Source organism: Cuculus canorus, chromosome 2 (genome assembly GCF_017976375.1).
Source record: "Cuculus canorus isolate bCucCan1 chromosome 2, bCucCan1.pri, whole genome shotgun sequence".
Taxonomy (NCBI): Eukaryota; Metazoa; Chordata; class Aves; order Cuculiformes; family Cuculidae; genus Cuculus; species Cuculus canorus.
Genome location: NC_071402.1, coordinates 76,504,873 through 76,531,581, shown reverse-complemented (window position 1 = coordinate 76,531,581; position 26,709 = coordinate 76,504,873). Strand labels below are relative to the sequence as shown.

Here is a 26,709-nt window from a genome sequence, read left to right as displayed (position 1 = left end):
GGCTAGTAAGGAGGCAAAACCAGTCCCCACCGCACATGGAGAAAAGCAGCATCGTTTTCTGGATCACACTCTGGTCTCAGACAGATCAGGATATTTCACTGGAGCCACAATTATTTTCTCAGGTATATTTGCAAATCCCTCTTTATTGTCAGCACGAGTCAGTTAAATATATTAACATTCATGAGAAGCCACCCTGCATGATCTACCATTAGTATACTATATGTTGTCATATTTGTTTTCCAGATATTTCAGTGTTGTATTTGACAGGGAGAAGAAACAAGCAGTACCAAGCCAGTCTTTCAGGACTCCATATACAGACAGCAGTACAACTGAAGATGAGGGGATCAAGCCTTTAGGGATGCTGTGCAGACAATGACATATAAATTGGTGTTGTCTTAATAGTAAGGAAAACGAGACAGGGAAGGTACTGGTCTTCAGGCTATATGTGGTGACTAACAAATCGGATGTTTTGGAGTGTGGTTTACTGCAGGAAAGGTGAATTTAATGAAAACCTGAGCCTGGCAGGTGGTTCTGCAGCTCACAAACAGCACAGAAAAAATACACTACTGCAGAAATCTGATGAAAAGCCACTATCCAGCCCTGGAAAATTGTCTCAAAAGAGAGAATCGATGCATTTTGATTAAAAAGATTGCGGAAAATAAGTAAAGTTAACTCTGGATATTAGCGTGTTTGGAAATAATTCTTTCCAAATCTTAAATATACACACAGGATTGCTTTAGGGACACAGTCAAAATTTAAAACTAAAACAATGGCAAAACTTCAGCTGTTTGTGCCCAAATGCATTTTAAGAATTTTACCATTAGGAAGTTTCTTCTTCATGTTATGCTTTGAGATTTGAGTTTACTTTCAGAATCAGAACATGTCATTGTCTTACTACCATAACCCCTTGTCTATTTAGAAAAAAAAATAATTACAGAAATGAAACTTTACTGTGCATACATAACAGAGGTTATCAGATCAGATTTGTGAAAACAGTTGATTTACTCACCTAGTTGGACAGCCCTCCCTTCACCATCCCACTTCTCAAAAAGTTCTTCCCTCTCTCTCTTGCCTCACAGAAAAGAAATAAAATCTTAGAAGAAACAGAAGTTCATCCTAGACAGATGAGAGGAACACAGCTTGGACTCAACCTAAAATCTTGTTTCTTTTCTGGGAAACTGGAGGGATAAAGCATGACAACTTGTTTTTGGGGGAAGTGAGATGGAGAAGCGAGTGCTGTCCAACTAGGTGAATCCACTATTTTCACACCCCTGATGTAATCACGTCTGCAGAATGAGCTGCTGGGAGATGAAGACTGATGCTTACATTCAACTTTGTTACAGTCCCTGACTCAGCTCTGTGCAGCGCCAGCCCTGAGGCAGAGAGTGCCTCCAGCTTTGCAGTCGGTTGCACGCTCTCTGCTGGGTGGGAGGGCCACCCTTTCAGAAAGGACAGCTGTGGGGTACTTTGTCTTTTATGCAACATGTATGGTGGGGCCAAACTTGCCCCACTGTCACATACTTGAGGCACAGGGAAACAATGGGCCTCTGTGGAGGCAAGCGTTTGCACAATGCCTCCAACTCGGGTCTAAATCTCATATAGTGGATAGATGTATCTGCAGAGTCTTCAAAATCTCCTATAATACATGTCTGGACCTCACACAGTACTGACTAAGAGTATAACTGCAACAAATGTCGACTCCAGCTGAAAAGTTGATTTAAAACGTTTCTACCCTATGCTGCCCACTCCCACCTCTGTGTCACGGTTTGCTGTCCTCTCAGATGTGTCAATACAACTCCTCGTATTTGACTCTTCTGCAGAAGTTTATTGTAAATCAGATCACTAAAAATCTGTATTACAAACAATCCTTGGAGGGGAGTAAAGATATTTTTCAGGAAAAGTCCTACAAGTACGTATACCTAAGACACAAAAAAAGCCCTTTTCCAAACAGCTCCAAATGCAAACCATTGCATTGCTTTTGTTTCAAAGATTACTTATTTTGCCAGAATGTGCGAATCAGTTGCCCAGGTAAAATCACTCGGGCTTTCTTTCAAAACATTCCTGTCACAGGCTAGTTGCTGTTTATGAACACAATGGGTAAAAAAATTCTTTATTTTTATATACATTTTATATATAAAATATATATATATTACTCTATATATATATATATATAGTATTACTACAATACTAGTAAGTGGAGTTGCTGTGCTAACCTGCAATATTGTTGATCAAACAATATTTACACAGCATCCAGGGAAATCTTCCCTGCATTTTCACCTTCTGAAGCAGTGAAGCACAATACAATTGAGTGAGCAACAGGCAAAAACCACAAACTCTGTACTGCCACAGAATCCAAACCCAGGCCACCAGTAACAAAACAAATACCAGGAGAACTCCCAAAAGTCTGATTTTCGCATAGGTACACGCCAAGCCCTGTTTGGCATTCTAGGAACTGGGAGCAACCTTACATTTTGGGGGGAGCTAAGTAAAAATAAATTTTTTAAAAAAAGGGGAAACACAAACTTTGAACAATTGTTCAAATTCTGCGTGTGACAAGCGTGAAGAACCGCAGCGGGTGGGCTGCCCCACGGAGAGGAAGGTTAGCCCTCCTGAACACTGCACTTACTAGTGATGCCGCTCTTCCCAACAAACCGCGGGAAAGCAAGACCCGACTCAAAACGGATGGCAGGAAAACCGGAATCTCAATTTTTCTCTCTTCCCATAAAGCCGACGCTTGCTTTGCCAAGGGCAGCAAATAACCCCCGCGCTGCTGCCCTGCTCCCACCCGGGCTGCACCGGGGGGTGTCCCATCCCGCGTGGGACTGCAAACCAGCGTCCCATCCAAGGAAAAGCGCCCCCCAGCCCTGCAGGGCTGCCTCCCCCCTCCTGCCCGGCTCGGGGAAGGCTCGGGGGTGCCCGGGCAGAGGGGATACGGGGCGGGATGCTCACCCTGCGGTTGCGGTCGGTCTCCCGCACCTCGTCGCCCTCGGGGCCCTGGCGGATGAGCGCCCGCAGCACCACGGCGTTGTTGGTGCAGCAGGCTCGGAAGAGGCTGAGCGCCTCGGGGCTGTCGCGGTCCCCCTGCGCCAAGGACCAGCGGTCCTCCTCGTCCTCCAGCCCCCGCGGCGGGTAGAACGAGTCGTCCGAGGCGATGCTGCAGGTGTCGGGCAGCTCGGAGAAGTCCTCATAGACCTCGTCCTCTTCCTCTTCCTCCTCATCCTCTTCCTCCTCGTCCTCCTCCTCGTCCAGCCCCTCGGCGGCATCCCCCTGCTCGGGGCCGCTCTCCTGGGCGCTGGGCACCTCCTTGTCGCGCTGGGGCGCGGGGCAGACCCGGTCCCCGGCTCCCTGCTCGCCGTCCCCGCACCGCAGCACCATCGCGGGGACGAGGGCGCTCCCCTGCGCCCCGAGCGCTGCCCCGTCCCAACCCGCGGCGGGCAGGGATCCTCTCTGCCCCTTCCGCCCCTCACCCAAGTTTCAGGTCGCCCCGCAGCATCCCGGCGGCCGGGACATTCTGCTGCTTTCCGTTTTTTCTTGGAGAGGGAAGGTTCGGGCTCTCTTGCTGCTGCAGGGAAGCGGGGAGAGGCTGCCGCAGGGGAGATGCGGGCAGTTTGCAAACTCCTGGCCCGTAATCCGCTCAAATATCTCTGTGAGAAGATTTGGGGCTCGGGCTTAGCGCGCTGACATCAGGGGCGCCGTGTCCGAGCGGGGGGAGCGGGCGGCTGCTCCTCCTTACGCGCCGCGAGACCGAATCGCAGCCGGCAGGTGGGAAACCTCAGTTTCCAGGACACCTCCAAGATCCGCAGCGGGACTGCCGAGTCCTGCTTGACATCTCAGCGATGGTTGCGGGGAGATCGACCGCCCACAGCCCGCAGCATCCCGGCTGAGAGAGGTGGGAGCATCCCCACAGCATCCCGGTGGAGAGAGGTGGGAGCATCCCCGCAGCATCCCGGCCGAGAGAAGTGGGAGCATCCCTGCAGCATCCCGGCTGAGTGAGATGGGAGCATCCCCAAAGCATCCCGGTAGAAAGAGGTGGGAGCATCCCCACAGCATCCCGGTGGAGAGAGGCAGGAGGAGTGGGGCCGGCTGTACCTGGGGCGGGTGAGGGAGACGCTGCCACCAGTCCTGCAGCACAGATTGTGGGGTGGCAAAAGCCCTGCATACAGTGATGTATGTGAAACTTTTCAGTAATGCAACTAATTTGAGTCGAATTCATCTCTGAAATAAATACTGAAACCAAGGTAAATTATGTGATTGTATTAGAATAATAGAAACCATAGAATCATGGTTTGGAAGGGACCTTTACAGGTCATCCAGTCCGACAGGGTGTCTTTAACCAGATCAGGTTGCTCAGAGCCCCATCCAACCTGACCTTGAATGTTTTCAGGGATGAGGCCTCTGATGCCTCCCTGGGCAACCTGTGCCAGTTCTTCACCACCCTCGTTGTAAAAAATGTCTTCCTTATATACAGTCTAAATCTCAATTAGGATCCAGATAATTGCCATATCACTAAACAGTTGCAAGGAGCCAAACCACACAGAATTCTTCAAGTGACTACAAACTTACATTTATTAAAGCCCAGTGCAAGTTAGATTTGAGTTAATGATCATTAATTTTCCCTTATGTGAGTACTAGTGTTGTGCAGCAATTAAAGGATTCAAGTGAAACTATCTGTAGTCTTTTAAACATGTTCACATACTCTCTATAGAAATTTGGCAGATTCATGCACAGCCGTAGATCTCACTCTTGCAATTCCTGCAAAATAACTACAGATCCTCTGTCAGAGGCAAAGACAGAATCAACCTGAAAAGCCAGAATTTGAATGCTTTGAGAGAGAGCTTCCTTTAAAGCAAATAATTCATAAAATCACATAACACAGCCCCAACAGTTTACCAACCGTAGAGATATCAGACATACTTTTTATGGAAGGCGTTTGGAGATTAGATTGAGGAGAATAATGTATGTATAAACTATCGCTGTTCTTCTGAAACCTTTTTCCCTTTCAAATGTCACGAATTAGCACTCCTTACTGGCAGGGAAGTGGTGAGTGATAGCCTTTTAGCCAGTAAAACAGGGTAGCTGGTCTCTGCAATAGCACTTCGAAGCAAACCTTGTAATATATGATGTGCTTCAGCAGATGAACATCCAGGGTCCAAGTCCCTGTCTTTCTGATGGGAGCTGGTATTTCTGCATGAGGTGAGGCAAAGTATGATGCAAACTTTTTACATTAAAAGAAAGTATGAATGAAAAGTAAAATGTAGCTGTGAGTAAAGAGCTCTGAGCAGTAGCTTTCTACAGCCATTCAAGAAGATGTCACGTGAACAGACATCACGGGTGGTACAAAGCCTAGTGGCTTCTTGCTGATCTCTAGCTGGTAGGGTAGACCAGCACCTAGAAAAAGGATATCTGTAATAAGAACTGGTAATAAATAGCTCCTTGATTGGCTCCTTCTGCAAATAAGCTGAACTGGGAAGAAATGAGATTAAACTATTCTTTCACCTCCAGACAGCTCTGAGATCATAGCTGACGTATATTACCAGCCACGTTCATGCTGACGCTATCTGTCTGCTGTTACTACTTTGTGTAAAGAAAGGCCCTTCATCTGATACAGCTGTATGCATCTGTCCCCAAATCAAATGTTTCCACATCGGCATTACCTGCAGCATGGCAGCTCTGTAGGATGTTATTCCTTAGAGTAGCACTTGTATTTTGGAAGAACTTTATTTTTCCTTGAGACCCTGCAGCTGAGAAGGAGGATATGCATTGTTCTCAGCCTGAACTCGTCATAAAAGGAGGGAAGCAAAAATATGACACAGTCCTCCACAACTTCCTTCTCTCTAAAGTGGAGAGATATGGATTCGATGGGTGGACAGTAAGGTGGATAAGAAATTGGTTGGATGGTCGTATTCAGAGAGTAGTGGTCAATGGCTCAAAGTCCAGATGGAGATCCGTGAAGAGTGGTGTCCCTCAGGGGTCCGTACTGGGACCGGTGCTGTTCAATATCTTTATCGATTATATTGACAGTGAGATTGAGTGCACCCTCAGCAAGTTTGTGAATGACACCAAGCTGAGTGGTGCAGTTGCCACACCGGAAGGACGGGATGTCATCCAGAGGGACTTGGACAGACTGGAGAAGTGGGCGTCTGAGAACCTCATGACATTCAACAAAGCCAAGTGTAAGGCCCTGCACCTGAGTCAGGGCAATCTCCATTTTCAGTGCAAGATGGGAGATGATGTGATTGAGAGCAGCTCTGCAGAGAAGGACTTGGGGGTGCTGGTCGATGAGAAGCTCGACATGAGCCGGCAACGTGCACTCGCAGCCCAGAAGGTCAACTGTATCCTGGTCTGCATCAAAAGCAGCGTGGCCAGCAGGTCGAGGGAAGTGATTCTACCCCTCTATTCCTCTCTTGTGAGACCTCATCTGGAATACTGTGTCCAGTTCTGTAATCCTCAATGTAAGAAGGATATGGAGCTGTTGGAACATGTCCAGAGGAGGGATACAAGGATAATCAGAGGGCTGGAGCACCTTCCCTACAAGGACAGGCTGAAAGAGTTGGGGTTGTTCAGCCTGGAGAAGAGAAGGTTCCGAGATCTCATAGAGCCCTTCCAGTACCTGAAGGAGGCCTACAGGAAAGCTGGGGAGGGGCTATTCATAAAGGCTTGTGGGGATAGTATGAGGTGGAACGGGTACAAACTGGAGAGGGGCAGATTTAGACTGGACATTAGGAAGAATTTCTTCACCATGAGAGTGGTGAGACAGTGGAACAGGTTGCCAAGGGAAGTTGTGGATGCCTCATCCCTGGAGGTGTTCAAGGCCAGGTTGGATGGGGCCTTGGGCAGCCTGATCCAGTGGGATGTCCATGACCATGGCACGGGGGTTGAAACCAGATGATCTTTAAGGTCCTTTCCAACCCTAATTATTCTATGATTCTATGATTCCATGTTAGCAAAGATGCAGGCACCACTAACTTCGAATAGCGAAAAAAAAAACCCTTAAGACCAACCAGTCAAATGAACAAACAAACAAACCTGAAAACTGCTATTTCTAACTAGAGGGAAACAACAGTTATTTCAATACAGGCAAAAAAAAAATTATTCTTGCGTTCATCCTTTCTCCCCTTGGGTTCAGCATTTACCTTATTGGCTTATCAAAAGAGGAGAAATGAATCCGTTCACTCCCACAGCTGCCAAGGTTCTGCGGAGACCTCAGAGATAAAAACTGTTTTCTCTTGCCTAAGCTTGATGCTTTCATCCTTTCTCTCAAAACATAATGTTATATTGCTTGAGCTTTCAAAGCAAGGCGTCAGGCTAGTACAGAGCAGACACTGTTTCCCACTGAATTTTTCACTTTTACAACTGCCGTTGAGACTGCAGTTCAAATTATTTAATCCCCGTGCAGCTTGACAATAAGCTACCACAAATGATAGTCTGCTTGGACACAGTTATTGATTTAAAACAGATTATGTCTGGTATCTAAGCTCTTTTAGTGACAGAGCTTGTACGTGGCACGTGGGGTTTCTTGTCATTTGTGTTTCACTGTGCGAATCAAATCAAAGCAACATGATGAAAGGCCATAGAATAAGACAACAAATTTGTTCAAAGTATATTAAAAAAAAAAGCTGCTTTCATGGCAGTTTTAAGAGAACGTCTTCAAAGCTTTCATCTAGAAAAGACCAGTTCATATCAGTCAAGTTAAATGATGGTATTTATAAACGTTGTAATAAAAGCAAAGAAATAAAGTTTATCATCTTAAAGCAAATAGCGCAAAATTATTAGTCATAATCATCATTAGCATCTCATGAAAATTTATTGCTAGGTATTAACAAGGCAGGAAATTAATATATCCAGAGCAGATACCACCTGTTTGTATGTAGACAGACCTTCCCTTGAAGATAATCTTTTTTGGAATGACTATAGCATCAGGTGCCCTCAGTTTGCCTCATTAAGGTTTGCAAGCCATTTCATTTCTAAACAATTCTGAAATTGAGATTTAATGAGATCCATGTGCAAGAGTAAAATTATTAGGAAGGTTCAGTGAGTGTTACCTGTCCTTCTCACATTCAGTAATTTAACCTAAGGAAAAAATTCATAACACACTGAAAGTTTTTGCCAATATTCTTAAAAAGAAAATACAGTTAGAACAAAAGTATTTGTTTCTATTCCATATACACATATTTTGCTATATATATGCATATATGCTTAGTTGCTAAGATTGTATAGGTTTCTGAAATTTCTGGTTAACAAGAAACCTGTTGTTGTTTTATTTTTACCCATCTGAGATCTATGCTCTTTCTTCTGAAATTCTGAGGGTATTTCTCTCTCCTCAGTTTATTTGTCTGTAAAAATCTACCAGATGAGAAATTGAGGCTGTTAACATTTGTTGGTGCTTATGCATCTCCCAGTGTATTCCCATAAACTGGCAATTTAAGCAGTTTTAATGGTTCAAGGGTTTTATAAATTCTCAGTTGCACATCAGATATTCTTTCCTGCAGCTGTGTGTCTCCTCACTCATTGCTTCGTAGGTTTGTGCTGGGAACACGTAAAAGGAGAATGCAATGTACACACTGTTAAACCTACAAGCAGCCTTGCTTCCTTACTTTATTTCTCTGTTGAACAGCTTGTAAAAGCTCCTTTTCTGAAACGCATAGAAGATTTTACTGCGGGTGCTGGACCTCTTTTCGATGGTATTATACCAGAGCCACCAAAGGACCACAGGGAAACATCCATTGAGAAATCTGTCCATCTTCACAGACAGAAGAGGAGCTGAAGCCTCCAAACAGCCAACATGGGGGAATGGGTTTGGTGGTATGAACTACACCAGCATCACCTTAGTGCCAAACTGGTTCATATCATAGGTCACAACTGGTGCCAGGGAGGTGTCCATGGGGGAAACACGAGCACTGAGGGAAATAAACTGCTAAAAGATATGGAGTATCATTTTTTACTGACATAGTATTCTTGATTCTTAGACATAGATTTCTTTCAGTATTGCTGTCTTCAAGCATTGTGCTGGTCAGAAAACAAAACCAGTCCAGTTGCAGCTCCAAAACCCGGCTACATAGAGTTAGTCTCAATACAATATTTATGCATAGATGTAAGTAAACTGGTTCCTGGAGTAGCTGAGTTCTTGGCAGGGCTTGCAGACGAATAAATCCAACACTGTGTTTATTACACCAGATAATGTATTTTTTATTTGGATAATTTACTAGGGCTGTAGCAGGATTGTAAAAATGCTAGCTGCTGCAAGGCATAAAATTGCCGTTATGTTAGTCAAAAGACATCAGGTGATGTACCATACTTGAGTGTTACTGTTGGTGAGGTGTGTATGGAGAAGACATTCAAGGTAAAGATTAATTAAGTTGCAGAGATCACTGGGGAAACCTTTCCGGTCAGTTAGAAAGAGTCAAAGAGAGACTGTTCATTTTCGTATTCCTCCAGCTGGGGAAGCAGGTGAAGAGAGTATTTACAAATTAACAGATTCGGCAGAACTTGCTAGGACTACCCCACTTACAAAGTCCTTTGGAAGGAGTGGGGTTGCAACTTCAGTTTTCCTAAGCTCTGGACAATATTTGATGTGAAATCCTGCTTGATCTGAGAAGTAGCATCTGCTAAGGGGCTATGGGTGGAAGTTGCAATACGTTTCCTAGAAACCAAAGGCTTGAGCTGAATGTTGAGAGTAGAGCCAAAGAATAAGAAATATTAGTAATCATCTTGCTAAATGTTGGTGTTTTCTCAGTTGCTGGTATTTTCCAGCTGGTGCTGGAAGTCAAGTATCAGTAATAACAGCCCATTGGTGCCTCTGTTCAGTTAATATGCCAAAAGGACATAAGTGTAAAGATTTGATGCTAGTTCTTGTAATTTCATTTGATAGCTATGAGAAAATAATTGGTGTACTGGTTTTAACATTAATCGATGTTTTATTCCTACTTGAAATCGAAATCATGGCCTATTCTAGAAAAAGATCATTCCGTCAAGGAACAGTATTGGGTATAGCTGATCTCAGCTTAGTTTATAGTCAAGCTCGCAAGCCCTGCCAGTGCTAAGCTCACCGAGGATAGTAGTGCTCAGTAGCAAGTAGGTTTCTCTAGGTAAATTTTGGTGGGCTTGAGTAGACGGGGCAAGGAGCACCTGAAAGTTGTACAACTACCTCCTCTGCACTGGTTGTCAGGGCTCATCTTCATTGCAGGAAGTTTCGAAGCTACTGAATTGACTCTTGGGATTATTTCCTTGGGACTGTGAAGAACAACTGTTGTGGCATTGGTAAGGCAGATCAAATAAGCTAATATTATGCTTTTATACGTTCTTTTGATATTTCATAAGGTGATGGGTAGAAGGCTGACAGTGGAGAAGCAAATGCAAGTGAAGGCAGGGAAGGATGGATAAAGTTCCTACAGAGCCAAATATATGCTACTGTAGACTATGTTGACAGTGAAGATTCTTGAGGCTTTTCAACAATTCTCTGGTGTGGAACTTTTGTTTTCATATTTCTCTTCTTTCCTCTCTTAGGGAGTTTCTTGTGAGAAAACTGATGAAAATTTATTATTATTGTTCAGATGCTGCTTTATTAAAATACTGAGCACTAAAAGAAGTTTGCATAAAATCTTTGCCTGGGCCTCTGCCATCTCTGAAGAGTAGATTTCAGAAATCTCCACTTCAAAATATTTCTTTTTTCTTTTTACTTTGCATATTATTTCTTAAAGTGCTACGTATGCACATAGCAAGGTGAAAAGATTCATTGTTTGAAATGTCAATCTCTGTCTTTCATTGGATGAAGACTAACAAAGACTGAGAGCAGGAAAAGCAAAACGCTTCTCAAACAATAAGTTAAATTTTGTTTTCCTAGATTTTGATATCTTTTAACAGAAGAACATAGTTCTAGAAATTAATGAAAGTGTAAAATTGATTAGGGGAAAATCCCATATATATTCCATTACTAGATTATAATTATGGGATCATCAGCTTTTTTTATCTGTATTAATGTGCATGAGAATTTATTTGTGAACTGTTTTGGTTTTGAACTCTAGTGTAGCAAAGGACTCTTCATGTATATATGTGAAAATGTGTCACTCTGTTTGGTATCTAAAGTAAATGCTATGTTTTCACTAGAATCTTTTGTTCTTTACTAAAGGAACAGTTTTCCACATACAGGGATTAAACCATGAGTTTGCTTCACATTTTCCAACAATAATTCCTCTTCCTTATTGTCAAATTGTGTAACCAAAACCAGGTTGTGTTGATACTGGTATGAACAAGTCTGCTGATGCCATTCTATATGCAGTGTGTAGCACATCTACCCTTACACTTCTGAAGCTTAAGATCAGTTCACCCCTCTTCTACAGATTTCCTGCACGATTGTGGGGGCTTCGAGCCCTTCCATCCCCGAGGTTTTGCTCCTGAATGACAATGGTACACCTCTCCACTCCTATGATGTTTGGAACCTAAGGACATTACAGTTTTATAGAGGCTCAGATGGTGTTTTTATCCCTACTACTGCCCCACATCAGCAGACCGTAAGGGAGTCAGTGCTGAATTCATCCTAATTCTAATTTTTCTGGCAAACCATGGAGAAAGCCTTAATATGTGACCCAGTTTCTATTTCTGAAATATTATGTTTTTAATCCTCTTTCTATTTCAGTTTTATCTAATTCAGACTGCGGGTTGAATGCTGCTATCTAATGCAATCCAGTACTGGAGAAACATTGATACAAAAGCAGAAATAGAAACAATTCCACAAAGTAAAGAAATAAAAGTGAATGTCTAGAAGTTTTGCTGCCATAATGCATTCATATATACCATTTCATTTTATTATCTACTCTCCTGTAAGAATTTCAAGTGCTTGACATGTTTCAGCAAAGCATCTCAGCTCGTGTCGTAAAGGTGAATATCAGCCTCATTTTGTAGGTGCTGAAATTGATTTGCGAAATGTAACTTGAAACATACAGAGGTCTTATTTTGGCACTACTCAAATGCTTTAAATGACTCATGCTTTAAATGGCTTGTCCAAATCTGTATAGCCAGGCAAATCGGGAAGAGGGTATGGCTCCTCACTGAGACTGTTAGAGACCCCCATCTGAACACGTCTGGTGTAGCTCCACCAAGGGCAACAAGTGGTCATCTTGAAACTATTTCTCTTTTTAGTGGATAATGAATGCTGGCCAGCAAATATTATAAATGTCAGTTTATGACAAACACAGTTATTATATTCAGCACAGTGGATTTTTCTCTGTTTCTTCTACATTATTAAATATAAACAAGGAAACAAAGAAACAAAGTGGTCTCCAGCAAATCCACGTGAATAAAAAAGACATTTTGTTGCTTCAGTAAGGGATTTCAGCTTGCATTTGTTTCTTCATAAAGTATCAAAATAATACCCTGTATTTGGAAATGTGATTCTTTTTATATGAATTTAATAATACTCAGAGGATTTCTTGGTTTTCCTTTCCCACCTCTTCATGAGATAACTGGTCTTTCTGGTATTAACTGGCGTTTCACCAGAGTGTGCAATCTTACCACTAACTAGAAGCTTGAATTGAAAGACAAATACTTCTAAATATTCTGGAAAGGATTTGTGCATGTATTTAAGTGATTTGGAGAATTAGCGCCCTTATAAAAATACTTGTTACCCTGAAAACATCTTAGAAACTCATAGAATAACTGCGGGGCTATTGTTATTTTCATATTGTGCACATTATCTATTAGGTTTCCTCGTCTCTGCAAGGATCATACTCATTTTCATTTTTGCAGAAATGCAGTGCTCTTCAAGGAGATTATTTATATAATGTTTTCCTGGAATCATTTAAATTGCCATACTGCCAGGTTAAAATAAATAGATGCTCATCTCACCCAATGATTCTCTTTTTTCTTGGTGGTTTTGTAATGCAGTTTTCACAAATCACAAGTATCATGGGACTAGTCCCAGAAGATAATCAAGTAAAAGCAGAATATTAGCTGTATAACCTGCCTCTTTAGAAACTATACCTTTCATGTGCTCATTATTTGAGCAGTTTTAAGTATCTTACTTACTCTGTTGCATATCTTTTTATCAGAATCCTTTGACTTAAGAAAATATGTTTCTATTAATTTCACTACACTTCTGTGATAAATTCTATGCAGCTCCACTGGCTTCAGTTCTGTTACTTGTACAGCTCTCTTCTATATAGATATAGTGTATTAAAATGGAGAGCTGTAGCTGCTTGAAGCATATTATGTCACAGAGGGCATGAATGGAGAGTCTTTGTGACCCCCTGTACAGAGTGAGTTAATGAGTAATACCAAATGACGAGTGCAAGATCTCCTTCCTGCACTGCTCTCATTGCGTGTATTTTCTTTACAACTGCAAATAAAGTCTGTTACTGGTTCAGTAAAGGAAATAAATGCTTCCGTGTGGTTGTATTTTCCTTGGAAACATCCTGTGAGTCTAGTGTGATTTCCTTTTGAGAGCTTCTTGCACATCCAGCAACAAAAAAGTCTTTAACTTTCTCTGTAAGAAGGCAACATCGAGGGATGAGATTTCCATAGTCAAGCTGCCTCACAAGCAGCAATTAATAATGAGAAGACACTGAGATAGGTAAATAATGTTATCTCTGCTTTTCAGTTGGTGAAACTGAAATAAAGAGGTGAAGGTCAGACTCTTCCAATTTAAAATTTATGGTTGGACTTCTAAAGCTAAATTAGTGACATGAATTGCAAACCTCTGAAACCTACAAAATCAAAAGGTTTGCACATTCTTGGGAATCCTGGAATGCTCATTTACATGCCAGAAGTTGTGTAGTCAAGTTAAATGTTCTTCCTTTAGTGATTAGGGCAATGTCAGGTCATGACCAAACATATCCTAAATCTTTCTAGTTTTGGAGTTTTGTCTTATGTTCAGCAGTAGATACCTGAATTTAAATTACCCCCCTCTATGTATTTGCCCTTGTGTAATATCAAGATCTTGGGAGGAAAATTTCCTTAAATATCTTGGTTGCTGTTAAAGTTAATTTGTATTTAGATGCCCTTCAGTTTCCCTCACTACAGTCTGTCTCACATTGATGAAGGAACTTGCACACTATGTGATGGAAAAAGCGTATCATCTACTCTGCAAGTGATCGTGGAAAAGATTAAAACATGCACTTTCCTGGTGAAGAAGGAAGAATGAGCATTTTGTTTTCCCAGAGGACAGCAGTAGGGAAGGAACAGGGCACGACAATGCAGCGTTTTAGAAGAGTGTTTGCACTTCATTCTTTTCCTCATCCACACAGTCCTGTTTGAAAGGTAGTCCAGAGAATATTGGTGAGTGGTGATGCGCACCAGGAGCAGCATTACTGGCATGTTATCTTCACTTATGGGTGATTTGTTAATGAATTGCTGACCACAGGGCATCTCAAACGCATAGCAGGAACGCATGGATTTTGTAAAGCTCTTAAAAGGGTTTTTTTTAATTCTAAAACTTGAACATCTTGGACCAATTGACCCTTTTAGTCCTCTCCCTCACTTGAAGGCATGTGGCCATGGCAGACATTTTTCCACTTGCAGCAGACCTAACAGAAAATACAGTAAAGTTGCCTAACTTAGTAATCAGTGGTGGAAGAAAGCAGATTCTTCTTTTATCGTAGCTCTGCATTCACATGATCAGACTCCTCATCCTGCTATATCTTTCTCTTCCCCTGGCAGAGGAGTGAGACTCAAGTCAGATATACCCTTTCTTGTCATCACCCGGAGGTGCCGTGCCCTGCCTGGAGGCACTGGGCACACTGGTCATGTCCAGACTCACACATGGCCAGCTGATAGGGGGAAACACAAACAGGGGCCTGCTTCGTGAGAAAGATTATAACTCTCCCATCAAAAGCCTGAAGACAGTATTTCAGTGGTCTGGGAAAGGTACATGCTTTGCCTTAATAGTGAATGCAGTCTGTAATACTACTTACAAAAGTTTCATTGGACCAGTTAGCATATTAACATTACAAGCAACGTAATGAACTGTAATTGGTACAAGGGCTCAATGTGAACTAACTGATCTGGAAAAAAAATGCCATTTCAGAGTCTGAATAGGAAAAACAAACCTTGACATTTCCTAGCAATTTCCAGGAGAATTTTTATTTACAAAATATTTAGAGATAACAGAATTCGCTAGCAAGCTGACTTAATTTTTTTGTTGATTGGTTTATAAAAATGGCATTTTGCTTATGAGATTTAGCAGCAGGGACTTGTATATTGAGCTGAGTTTGACTGTAGACTCTGCTGGAAATGTTCGTTTGGGAATAATAGGTTATAACATATTTTAAAAAGACAGACTGTTGTTAATTTTTGTTGTAAGGTTAAGTATCTTCAAATAAGGTTACTAAAAGAGGAAAACCCATTCTAGGTATAACAGAAATGTTGTCACTGATGTAAACTTTTGCGTTGTGCTATGTTGTACGGCATGCTCTAAAGTTAAACCACAAGAGTTAAGATTTTGCTAATCACATGGCCTTCAACTTAAAAATCCTTCTCCTGCACCTCTCTTTTGTTTTTAGCTAAATTATAACACCTTTCTCAATACTCAACAAAAATGGATATCTAACATTTAGTTTTACAAATTTGCCTTTTGCTTATCCATGTTAAACCTCACTCTGGCACTGTGCGACCTATAAACCTTTCCTGGTGTTAGAATAAAAAGCATCCCCTGCATTTCTGTAAAAAAAATGGGAGTTTAGAATGATATTTATGAAAGATAATGAAAGGCCCTTTAAATAGCTAAGAAACATTGTCATTTAATGGGGACTTGTTACAGCAACCTTGGTGAGATTCAGGGGTTTTTTATGTGTACAAAGCACGACTACCTTTCTGCAGAGACAATCCATTGCTGATGCCATATGGACAACTTCTGTAGCAAGATGCAACAGTGTAAAATGGACAGAGTCTTGGATAATGGGTATGTCTTAGATCACATGCATGTTTTCAGCAGGTGCCGCTGGTTTTATACCACACAAGGCATTCCTAAATATTTGAATAGTGCAGTCAGAAGTCTCCTGACACTCACAAAGTGAGCAGAGTGAGTGGGTGTTCCAGGTGATCCCACAGTCAGGAGGGTAAGGAACGAGGCCAGCACAGTCCCTTTGGGGATGGGGAGGAGGGCTGAGACTTGGCGTGGATGAAGGGAACTGAGAGGAGACAAATGCATTGTGCACCAGTCGGGACAGCCGTATTACCTGGTTGGTCTGTGAGCAGGTTATATCCTCCTTCTCTCTTGGTGTGGCAGCAGTAGCTGTTTACTAGGGCTCAGGGTTCCCTTGAGTGGCATTCTCCACACTCTTCACCCTAGCTGCGTTTACCTTTACCTACTAAATCCCTCCGTGGGTAACACAAATGCATTAATAACACTTTAAAATACTTTAGAATTGTGAGAGAAACTGAGCTGAGTGCTGTTCAATTCACACGTTATTTCCCCATTTAAATGTTTTGGAGTGAGTCATTTTGGGCTGTGTATGCCAATTGTGCCTCCGCAAGTGCTGCAATAGGTGGTATTTCTGCGTGCTGGTGTGTTGGCTCAGCACAGATGGTGCAAACCCCTGTCGATGAAACACCCGGCTTCATGCAGTGGATGGATTTGCTTCCTACGGGCATGGAGGAAGAGTGTGTGGGATGAGCTGAATAAGGAGACCTCCCCAGCACTGTAACTCAAAACCACACCAGGCAGGGACTACGCAGCAGGGTACACCTTCCCTGTCAGCAAGGATTTAAGAGAAAACTAATTTTAACCATTCATTATGTCAACAGACAAGTGCTCTCTAAATCACAGCATTTGAGCTAATTAGAAATGTGGAGCAAGGCACATTTCTCTGGTGGTGCTCCTCTGGTTTGTTTGGGAAGCAAGGAATGGTGTTGGCAAAGGTTCCTCATGTGGAGAGCATGAAGAGAACTGCCTTCTGCAAGTCAATACTAATAACATACCCAGGCCTCTGAAATGGATTCCATGAAACAAGGATTACCTCCCAGGTCCATGTGGCCAGAGAGGCTGCCAACACAACTGGATGGTCCTAGCAGCAGTTGTAGTGAAAGGCTGATGAGGAAAGTCACGTTGATGGTCTTTGGAAAGCTTTGAGGTCCACTGGGTATAACTTTTGAGAACAAGATATGCACTAGTGGGAAAACTCCCTGTGAGTAGCAGGAATAAGCCACGGTCCTGTGAAAACAACCGTCTCAGTTTCCAGCAGTGTCTCATGATGTCCCAATTTTTCACGCAAAGTCAGACCTCCTGAAATCACTGGCTTATCTGGAAATCGTATTTCTAAACTAGAAAGGTACATAAAAGAAACAGTAAGTACACTATTTTAAATATCTGATTATTTTGAAGATAATCTGGTGATTCATGTTGCTGACTGCAGAGTCTTTGAAAGCTTGAGTGGGGTGGCCCTTGAAATCTGTGAATTCGCTGGGACGCATTTCCTACAAAACAATGCATACATTGGGAGCAGTTCCCAAACACATGGCGTTCTTCAGCAAATTCTTCTGCAATCTGGGGGACAGATCACACTTTCCCAATCCTTGCTGATAGTTACAGTGCAATAGTAACACAATGGTTTTGCAAGTTAGTTATTAACTAGTAGAAAATCTGCATTTTAAGTTCAGCAGTTAGGAATCAGTGGTTTGGAAGTACATCTGGCTGACATCTGGTGAGAATCATATATTTACGGGTTAGTAGTACAGCGGGCAGTTCCACACTGCATTGCCCCATTATTCTGCTATATAGGCAAAATAATCTTTCAGAAATAATAGGCTGTCCAGCATCTATAACCAACAAATTCTTGCCTATTTTTCTGTATCTACCTTTAATTTCAGTTCCTGTATTGCAAGCTTTCCATGTGTGGTCCAAGGACATAGTAAAGTGATTTCAAATGACCAGCCTTTCATTACTGGGGAGCAGGTTTCATTATAGATCTGTGCTGGACTTGAAGAGAGAAGCTTCTGCAGTTTGTGACCAATATCAAGCCTCGCACAACAAAGATTCAGCCTCTTGGGGCCAGATGTAATCAAGGCAGTTTAATGCTTTCACATTATAAGGAACCCTGCTCTCTTACTTTAAAAATTCACCAAATTTTAAATGCCTAGGCAAAACTCCTTAGGTTTTAGGAAGGTTGCTTTTATGACTTTAGGGGGTGGGAGGAGGTGTTACCCTAATTTGGTTTGCAACTTTGAGGAAGGGAAAAATAGAAAGGACAAGCGTGCTGTTTCTTTTTCCCAGTAGTGTCATCTTTCAGATTTTCAGAGGGTCTTGATTCCTTCTTTTTGAAGTCCTCCATCTGCTTTTCAAAAATGCTCATCATTCACTGCTGCAGGTGAAACATACCTATGCTAAAGAGGGAGAACATCCTGTAAAATTCTTAAGGAAATGATGAAGGTAATTAAGCGTGTGTATTAAGTATCTAAACGCATATAAATTGTTCACCTGGCATGCACTGGCAAAATCCAGGTCATAAGCACCTCCAGCAGTCAACTCTAAATTAGTGGACACTTATGTCCCCTGCCTCCTTATGCTTTATCTTCTTTGAAAAGAGCTTTTCTAGTTTGTGACAAATCTATTTCACGGTGAACCATCCTCTTTAAAAAGTCAGGCTTTACTTCACTTCTCCTATTACTCCTTTTCTCTCCCTCTTTTTTACCAGGAAATTCAAAAGTTAAGGAGAGATGGGAACTAAAATAGTTTCTGAACTACCTTGAAAAAATCTTGATGTCAGCCAGACTGCCTTCACTTTCAGCAAACTCCTGTTTTTCTCAGCCCCCCTCTTCAAAAGTGCAGCTCAAAACATTTTCATTCATTATTCTGCACGTGTCTGGCATTGCACTGCAGTCCCTAAATAGCTAGTGACATGCTACTCTTTTTCCTACCTATGCCTTGGGTGGCACAGATGGGTCATCGTTGTAGCTCAGATACTGTGGGACAGGCTAAGTAGGCTCTTATCCCTCGTTCAAAGCAGCTTTTTTTGAGAGGAGGCAACATGCACACTATTCCTTGCCAGTCCGTTACACAAGAATTTGCGAGACATCTGTGGATTAATGACATGAGGATGCTCTGTTTATGTAACAGTACCCAGCTTCTAGGCAGCACTTCTCATTAGTAGGTATTATAGTGCTCTATGCAAGAAAACAGGTCACTGTTATCCTCAATTTACATGTTTGCTGCCTGGCTTTGAGCATTCTCTCATGGTCAAAGCAGTGGTAAAAGATGAGACAGCTTGTGCAAAGATTTAAAACATTTGAGCAACGCGTCTGAATGAGGTTTACTGATTCGATATTTAAGACCTGTGTCTGAATTCAAAGCACGCCTAAATTACCTTTGCATAACCTTACAGTCATAAAATTAAATACTAATTATGGGTCTGTCTTACATTTTGGGCTGCAGAAGTAGTAATCCTTATTACTCAGTCTGCTTAACACTTTTCATACCAAGACCTTTTCTTTAATTCATAGAATCATAGAATTGTGTGGGTTGGAAGGGACCTTAAAGATCATCCAGCTCCAACCCCCCTGCCATGGGCAGGGACCTCCCACCAGACCAGGCTGGTCAAGGGCCCATCCAACCTGGCCTTGAACACCTCCAGGAATGGGGCAGCCACAACTTCCCTGGGCAACCTGTACCACTGCCTCACCACCCTCATTGGGAAGAATTTTTTCCTAATGTCTAGTCTAAATCTTCCCCTCTCCAATCTAAAGCCATTCCCCTCTTCCTATCACTATGTGCCCTTGTAAATAGTCCCTCCCCAGCTTTCTTTTAGCCCCTTCAGGTACTGTGGTTCGTGTGTGTGTGCACATCTGCGCAGGTTGGGATTTTCAAAGCTGTCTCAAGGTGATCATTAAACATCTTTTAGAAAAATTGCTTCTGCAAAAACAAGTCAGCACAAATTAAAATTTGGAGATAATGTTCTTAGGTATATCATGGGGGAGTTTCAGCTTCACACTGTCACTGGACGCAGGCTTTAAAGTTGCTGTTTCTTTTCCAGTGTTTGCACATTTTGTGTACCCTTTCCCACAAGCTCCCTGCTGTAATGCTGCCCTCTGAATGAAATAACAACACTCCCTTTCTGCAGTTTTTCCTACGTTCTGGGGTTTTTTTCCCTTTTTCACCTGTCAGCTCCTAAAGACCAGAGTCTATGTCTTAAACATATCGTCTGGCCTGTCTAGATCCCAGTGTTACTCCACAAAGTTGCTGTAGCTTCACTATATGAAATTTATGCTAATATAATATTATTTTAGGCTCTTTGATCACCATTTCAAACATATTGAAGAAAAATATGTTTAGGAAGAGGAGCATATCTCTCGGGAACGATCGTTTGTTTGACCTTAATCTGCCATTGGCAAAGCTTCCAGGCTGCACTGTATTAGCACACAGATAATCGGCTCCAGCTGAAATTACTTGCACAGTTAAGTAGTTTATTTTCTCATTTTCCTACAGTCTCTAAGAACGGGGCTGACATATAAGCACTCACATACATTCTTGTATATACATATTTGGCTCATCGTTTGGGCTGTTTGAGTGAGAAGTCGAGGTATTACCTTCTGTTCTCCAGTGTTTTCTGCAAGGAACAAGAGCTGGACCCCGGTCATCATTGCTTTCCTTTTGGGATGGAAGTCAGGCACAAAAGTGCAACACCTACTTCTGCCACATTTGGGACCTATTCCAAAGGACATGGGAAGGGTGTTTTTTCACAGCATTCACTGGATTTTGGATCATCTTCAAGGGTTTCTTTTTCTTAGGATGGTTTTCTAAGAAACTACTCTCTGTATTCTCTCTCTGCAAAGCTTCTCTATATTGAGCTTTTCAGTGATGTCTTTGTGCCACAAAAAGAGAACATAATTAAAAGGGCAAACTTAACACAGGAGTAAATGAAACTAGAAAATCACAAGATTCAGAAGAAATGGGATCCAGATGATAAAACTAGAGAAAACAATAGAACAAACACTCATTTCGCATGCATGCAATTGTATTGCCTATAACTTTTGCTAACAGGTTAAGGAGAGTTGTTACAAACATTTTTATAAAAGTGTAATAAACACGAAAACCAAAAGTCATCCATGCTGCTAGTTACACAGCTTCTGATGACCTTGACATCTCCAGAAAGGAATTCCCCACACTACAACTGGATCAGATTTGCATGTTCTTTTTCTCAAGATGACCAGTCCCCTAAATGATTCAAATATTATTAGAGCAGAATTAAGTGGTGTGCAATTTGTTTCTGTGTCTCCAAAGCAGTCTCTTGTTTGAATACAAAGATGTAGAAGGCTGTTGATTATCACTTAAAACAATGTAAAAAAAAAATAGTGCTCAAGCTAAGTGGCACATCCAAGACTTTTATTAGGGAAAAATGCATTTATGTACTCAGGAGTGGCACAAAGAGATTTGCATCTAATGAATAATAATATAGACACTCAGTAATGTAGTTACAGAAATGTTATGGTTTTGGTAGGGTAGAAAATTGTCTTTTGAAGCTGGCTTCTTGCCTTGACTTATAAACCTGACATAACTGTTACCAATGACATAGGGTAATTTTAATGAAACATAATTGAAAGAAATTGAAAGGCAGGTTCGATTTGGAACTCCCATCTCAATTATATTAATTGTGCTTATATTAATGACAGACAAAGGAAATACATTTAACTATGCTTTGTTCCTAACAGAATCAAGGGTAAATGACATTAAAAGAAAATTGAAAAAGAAAAGAAAAACAGTTCCTTTGTAAAGTTGTAGAAGATTAATAGAAAACAGGTTTTTTTGAAAGTAAGTAAAAGCTGTAGCAAGTAGGGAAATAGTCACAGAATTTGAAAGTACGTCATTCCAGATTTTATGATAAAGAAAAATAATCGAGAAATAGACAAGATGAACCCAACAATTTTGAGACAAATATGGACGGGTGGTTCTACTCTTCCAGATTGTTTTAATTTGTGTAAGTATTAGATACAATAAAGTATTTAATAAATAACTATCAAAGTATCTTGTGACTATTTAAATGCAATAAAATTGTTTGGAAAGGTTGCTCTGATTAGTGTTTGGTTACTCTGTTGCTACTCCTTTGTACCATTATTGAGGTACTGGAACTTGGGTTTGGCCTGAGATATTTGTAAGAAGGGAATAGCCCTAAAGCAAAAGCGTCAGTAAACACCAAAATTTGACCATCCCCATTTTAGGCCTAGGTTCTAGGTCAGAATAAAACAACTTACTTCTGGATTGTATCCAAGTGAGGAATTGTCCCTTCTTCTCCACTTAAAAGTGGAGAAGTAAAAGTATTGTTAAATGGATGCCCAAGTCAGAAGAGGAGGCATCTCTAGCGCTTGATGGGGGAAAACCTTCCGAGAATTGGAATAGTAAGTTTCAGTTTGGTGAAGTGTTTTGAAGGTTTGGGTTTTGGTGTATGATCCAGCTGTTCCAGTAAGGGGTTGAGACATTCACCAGTTTTTTTCCCTACTCTTATTTTTTTTTTATAGGTAGGAAACTTGGTAGCAAATGTTAGATAGGGGTCTAGGGGTATTCCAGCAAGTCCCTGCTGTGGTTAACTGTGGGAGCAGGGGGGTTCAGACAACCAGTGGTCAATTTAAAGGCAAGTAAAGAAATACAGGAAGGACTGAATCATCTGGATGCAGACCAGAAAGAAGTAAGCCACAACATGACATTAAAAAAAAAAACCCAAAATACAAAAAATGCTGAGTAAAAATGAGTATTAGATCAGCAACCACAGGTGTTTCCAAAAGAGGCACAGAAAGCTTTGACCAGTTTGGCATCTCTAAAAGAGCTGCAGCCTCTTGCGTGGCAAAGCCTTGCAAACCTAAGAGCCTGCCGCTTCACTTATCCTGTGGCTTGTCCACACCTTTGCCATGCAGAACCAGGAGGTGCAGAGATGAATTACTCCAGCAGTGTGGTGCTGTGCATGAGCTAGTAAAATCCATTAAACTGGGGCTTGGAGTTAGGGCTAGAGCTGAGATTTAAAGTCTTGGGAATTTGCTTTGAGGTTCAGTTTTCTCTGATTGCAAATATGCATCTTTCAATGAGCAAAGGGCACCTGCAGCATTTCCGCTGCTGCTATGCAGCACACAGAAATCAGCTTCAATAATAGGTGTGAAAAATCTTTCTAGATTGCTTTGTGGCTATATCTGATTGATGAGATGGACAAAGCAGAAGTGGACAGGAAACTTTTCATTTAACTTTAGGGAAGCAAACAGCACAGGCTGTGTCTTTAAAATGTTTTACACTGTAATAGGAGCTGGTCAGTGATCTAAAAGGCGCTGAGCTCCCTACATTTATGCTGCATGAAGCCTGGGATTTTTACATGAGATGACATGGGTCCCACAGCATACTTGTACCCTTCTGGGGCAGAGCAGCCTTCTGGGGCAGAAGAAAGCCAGATGCTCTGTTGTGTCCGCAAGGGCACAAGGTACCTATATCTATGTCTAAGACAGTTATGTGGGATCAAGCTACAGTCAGAGGAGTCTTGCAAGGACAGTCAATGAAGACCGACAGCATTAGGTGGGTTCTACACCTGGCCCAGATATAGGTACTACACTGTGAGCATGCATGCGAACTGTGAGTGAACAAACTAAAATTGGTGAAACTAGATATTCCCTGTAGAGGCACACGAATTTTGTTTTAAAAAAAAGAGTAATTTTTTTTATTTTCTAGCAACCTTGTAGAGTGAAGCCTGTTGTTCCAGTGTAAATGATTATATTCTTAGTTCAGTGGCTGAATTAAGTAAGAAATCATGAAAATTTTTATGGTTTTTTTTTTAGAATAAAGCATGGGAATGACAAAAATACTTGCAAAAACTATATGAAACTGTGCTTTAGGTGACTTAAAATTTACAAGCAACATTTGCTCTAGTTCTCACGAGTCCTTGGACTTTGCATAAATCAGCAAGCAGTGGCATTTTCTTAATGTCACTAATGACATTTTGGCCCAGAGGGTCTCAGCTGACTATTTTCACTACAGAATTGTATACAGTGTGTCCTGAGGGGAATTGCTGCATCAGTGTGTTTGTTTACATTACTCTTTAAGCTGCCATCCCCAGCAAGTATAATTAGTCGTCCAATGAAACAAGATTTTTCGTTGCCATGTTTCCTAATGCTTAATGTAGGAATAATTCCCTGGTATATTTGTTATATATGGATAAAAAAAAATATTTCCTTCGCAGTGTGGTAAATAAAGTTCCCATTGTCAAATGCTGAATGATGACACAGTTTACCCAAAGGCACTGTTTTCGGGGGATAAATGAGGGAAATAGGACATCTATCTGATGCAAGGCTGTTGAGGTTAGTATATGACAAATTTAGTGAAGAACATATTATTCCAGGCTCTTACAGAATTATATCAGCCAAGGGGCCAGCTAAGAAAGTAAAAATCTCTTTCCAGCGGAAAGAAGACCACACCAAGTACTTGATAATAACTGTGCTGTTACTCAAGTGATGGTGGATTAAGCCAAGGTTGATGTAACCTAGCTGAACCCACAGCTACTGAAGCATAGAGGAGAGAGGTCTGGTAACACCACTGGCCACTGTACTGCACTCTGGAGAACAAGGGGAGTCTGCTTACTGTAACAGTCACATGCGTTTATCACAGCATCCAAGCAGACTGAGTGCTTTTGGTGTCAGCATTCAGTGCTTTTGGGATAGAAAGGGAGTAAAAAGTGCTCCTATGGAGTGAGTGAGGTTTTAACAAAGCATTTAAATCACTTATGAACCAGTCTTGCATTAAGACTTGCCGGCGCCGACCAGGTCAAGGGTGTTGTGAACCTGCACTCAGGGACATGGTTTAGTGGTTCATAGGAATGGTTGGATTCAGTGATCCTAATGGTCTTTTCCAACCTAGTGATTCTATGATTCTGTGACATCTGACTTCCTACTAGTAGGGCAGTTCAGACATGACTCTGAATGTCGTCAGCATTTTAGGCCAGCATTACACTTATCCCACCTTAGCTGGTTTTTTTTTTCCTATGAACATTTATTGCTCTCTTTCTTCTGAAAAGGTTAGTCTCTGCCTAAATGGAGGAGTTTGTTGTTACAAAATATGTGATGTCTTTTGGAACATCATACTCCTAAGGTCTTGACTTCTTGTTTCTTTTCTGCGCACACTGTGTTGGGGCAAGCTGTGTTAGCAGTAATATCCCATTGGTCTCAGAGTTGCATCATTAGAGGTCTCGACATAATAAAGTGCACCAAGGGCCAAGGGATGTGAAAAAAATAAATATCTGACATCTGAGAAAGGCTTCAGTGCATAGGAGCTGTGCTTTCCAGCTCTATGGAAGTTAACTATTTTCCAGGCAAAAATATTGTCCCATTCCCCAGGAAGTTAAAATGCTACTCTGTTTAATTGGGTTATTGATTCCTTACCAGTAAGAAAAATAGCATTGGTTTTAGCTGGAGAATAAGGTAGTAAAAGAGTTGACAAAACAGCTCATTGACAAAACTGTCAAGGGACAGTAATCCATGACTCGTCTTCCATAAGGAGAGAATGTGAAAGAATCATAGAATCACTAGATTGGAAAAGACCTTTGAGATCATCAAGTCCAGCCATACCTGTCCACTATTAAACCATATCCCTGAGTACTTAATCTACCCATCTTTTAAATACCTCCAGGGATGGTGGCTCAACCACCTCCCTGGGCGGCCTGTGCCTGTGCTTGACAACCCTAATGTGTAAGCTGAACCTCCCCTGCTGCAACTTGAGGCCATTCCCTTTCATCCTATTACCTGTCACTTGGGAGGAGAGACCAGCACCCACCTTGCTACAACCTCCTTTCAGATAGTTGTAGATCGTGATAAGGTCTCCCCTCAGCCAAGAGGTGGTAAAAACTGTGGAGGCAGGGCAGAGAAAATGGGAAGGCAATCCTGACATTTCTTTTGGAGTTAAGATTGTGAGCCAAGTGTTCATGTACACTCCATTTGATTTACAAAGGATAGTAGCCTTGTCAATATTTTTAGGCAAATGATTGATAGGGGTTTGAGTTTTTATTTGATCAAAATGAAATTTATCAAAGAACAAGTAAGCAAAACGTGAATTTTATCAGGCTGACACCAATGCAAAACCAGCTCAGCAACTGGGTATCGCAATCTGTGAAGAGCGTTACTTGGGTTTTCATTTGTAAGAGCACGTTTTCAGAGCTGGAAGGTGGTGAGTTGGGATGTCCAATGGTTAGTTAACATGTTAGCTTGAGTCTATGACTGTAGATGGATCACTTGCTCTTCCTGGGCCTCATTTCTCTAGCTATAAACATGTGAATAATAGCAATTCACAGGTGGGTTCAAGGAGAAATGCATTAATGAATGCAACGTATCGTAGACAGATGTCTGCATTGCAAGACAAGCGCAACACCAATAATGCTGTTTCTTCTAACACAATGTTTTTTAATTGGGTCCTAAAAACAGTGGGTTTTCTCTATGGTATTCCTTACATGTTTAAGTTAAGTAAGCGTAATAAAGATCAATCTCTGACATTTATAAGCAGTTTGAGTCTTTTTTTTTTTTCACTCTGTTTTCAAGAAAGCCACTTATGATTCAGTAGCAACCTGGTTATCAGAGCCTTCCATGAGAAAAGAGCTTAATATCTGCTTTAATGAAGAAACAAAGCATGGGGGTTTTGTCAAATACTTGTGAAAACATCTTGAAATACGACACAGAGGAAAAAGCCATATGCCCACCTGTAGTCCTTTATTTCTTGGCTGAATACCTGGAACGTGAAGGGAAATGTTTTTTTGTAACAGAACATGTTGTAGG

The 26,709-nt window shown here is 41.5% G+C and overlaps 1 protein-coding gene across 1 annotated transcript in view; it reads right to left on the bottom strand.

Annotated features, from left to right (window-relative positions):
* The window catches only part of ANKRD33B (ankyrin repeat domain 33B), a 42,635-nt gene extending 39,027 nt beyond the window's left edge, over positions 1 to 3,608 (bottom strand). The window contains exon 1 of the mRNA XM_054059895.1: positions 2,950 to 3,608. Within this exon, the coding sequence (XP_053915870.1) occupies positions 2,950 to 3,375 (426 nt within the window). The 5' untranslated portion in view covers positions 3,376 to 3,608. The remainder of the gene's footprint in view (positions 1 to 2,949) is intronic.
* Between the last annotated feature and the right edge of the window lie 23,101 nt (positions 3,609 to 26,709).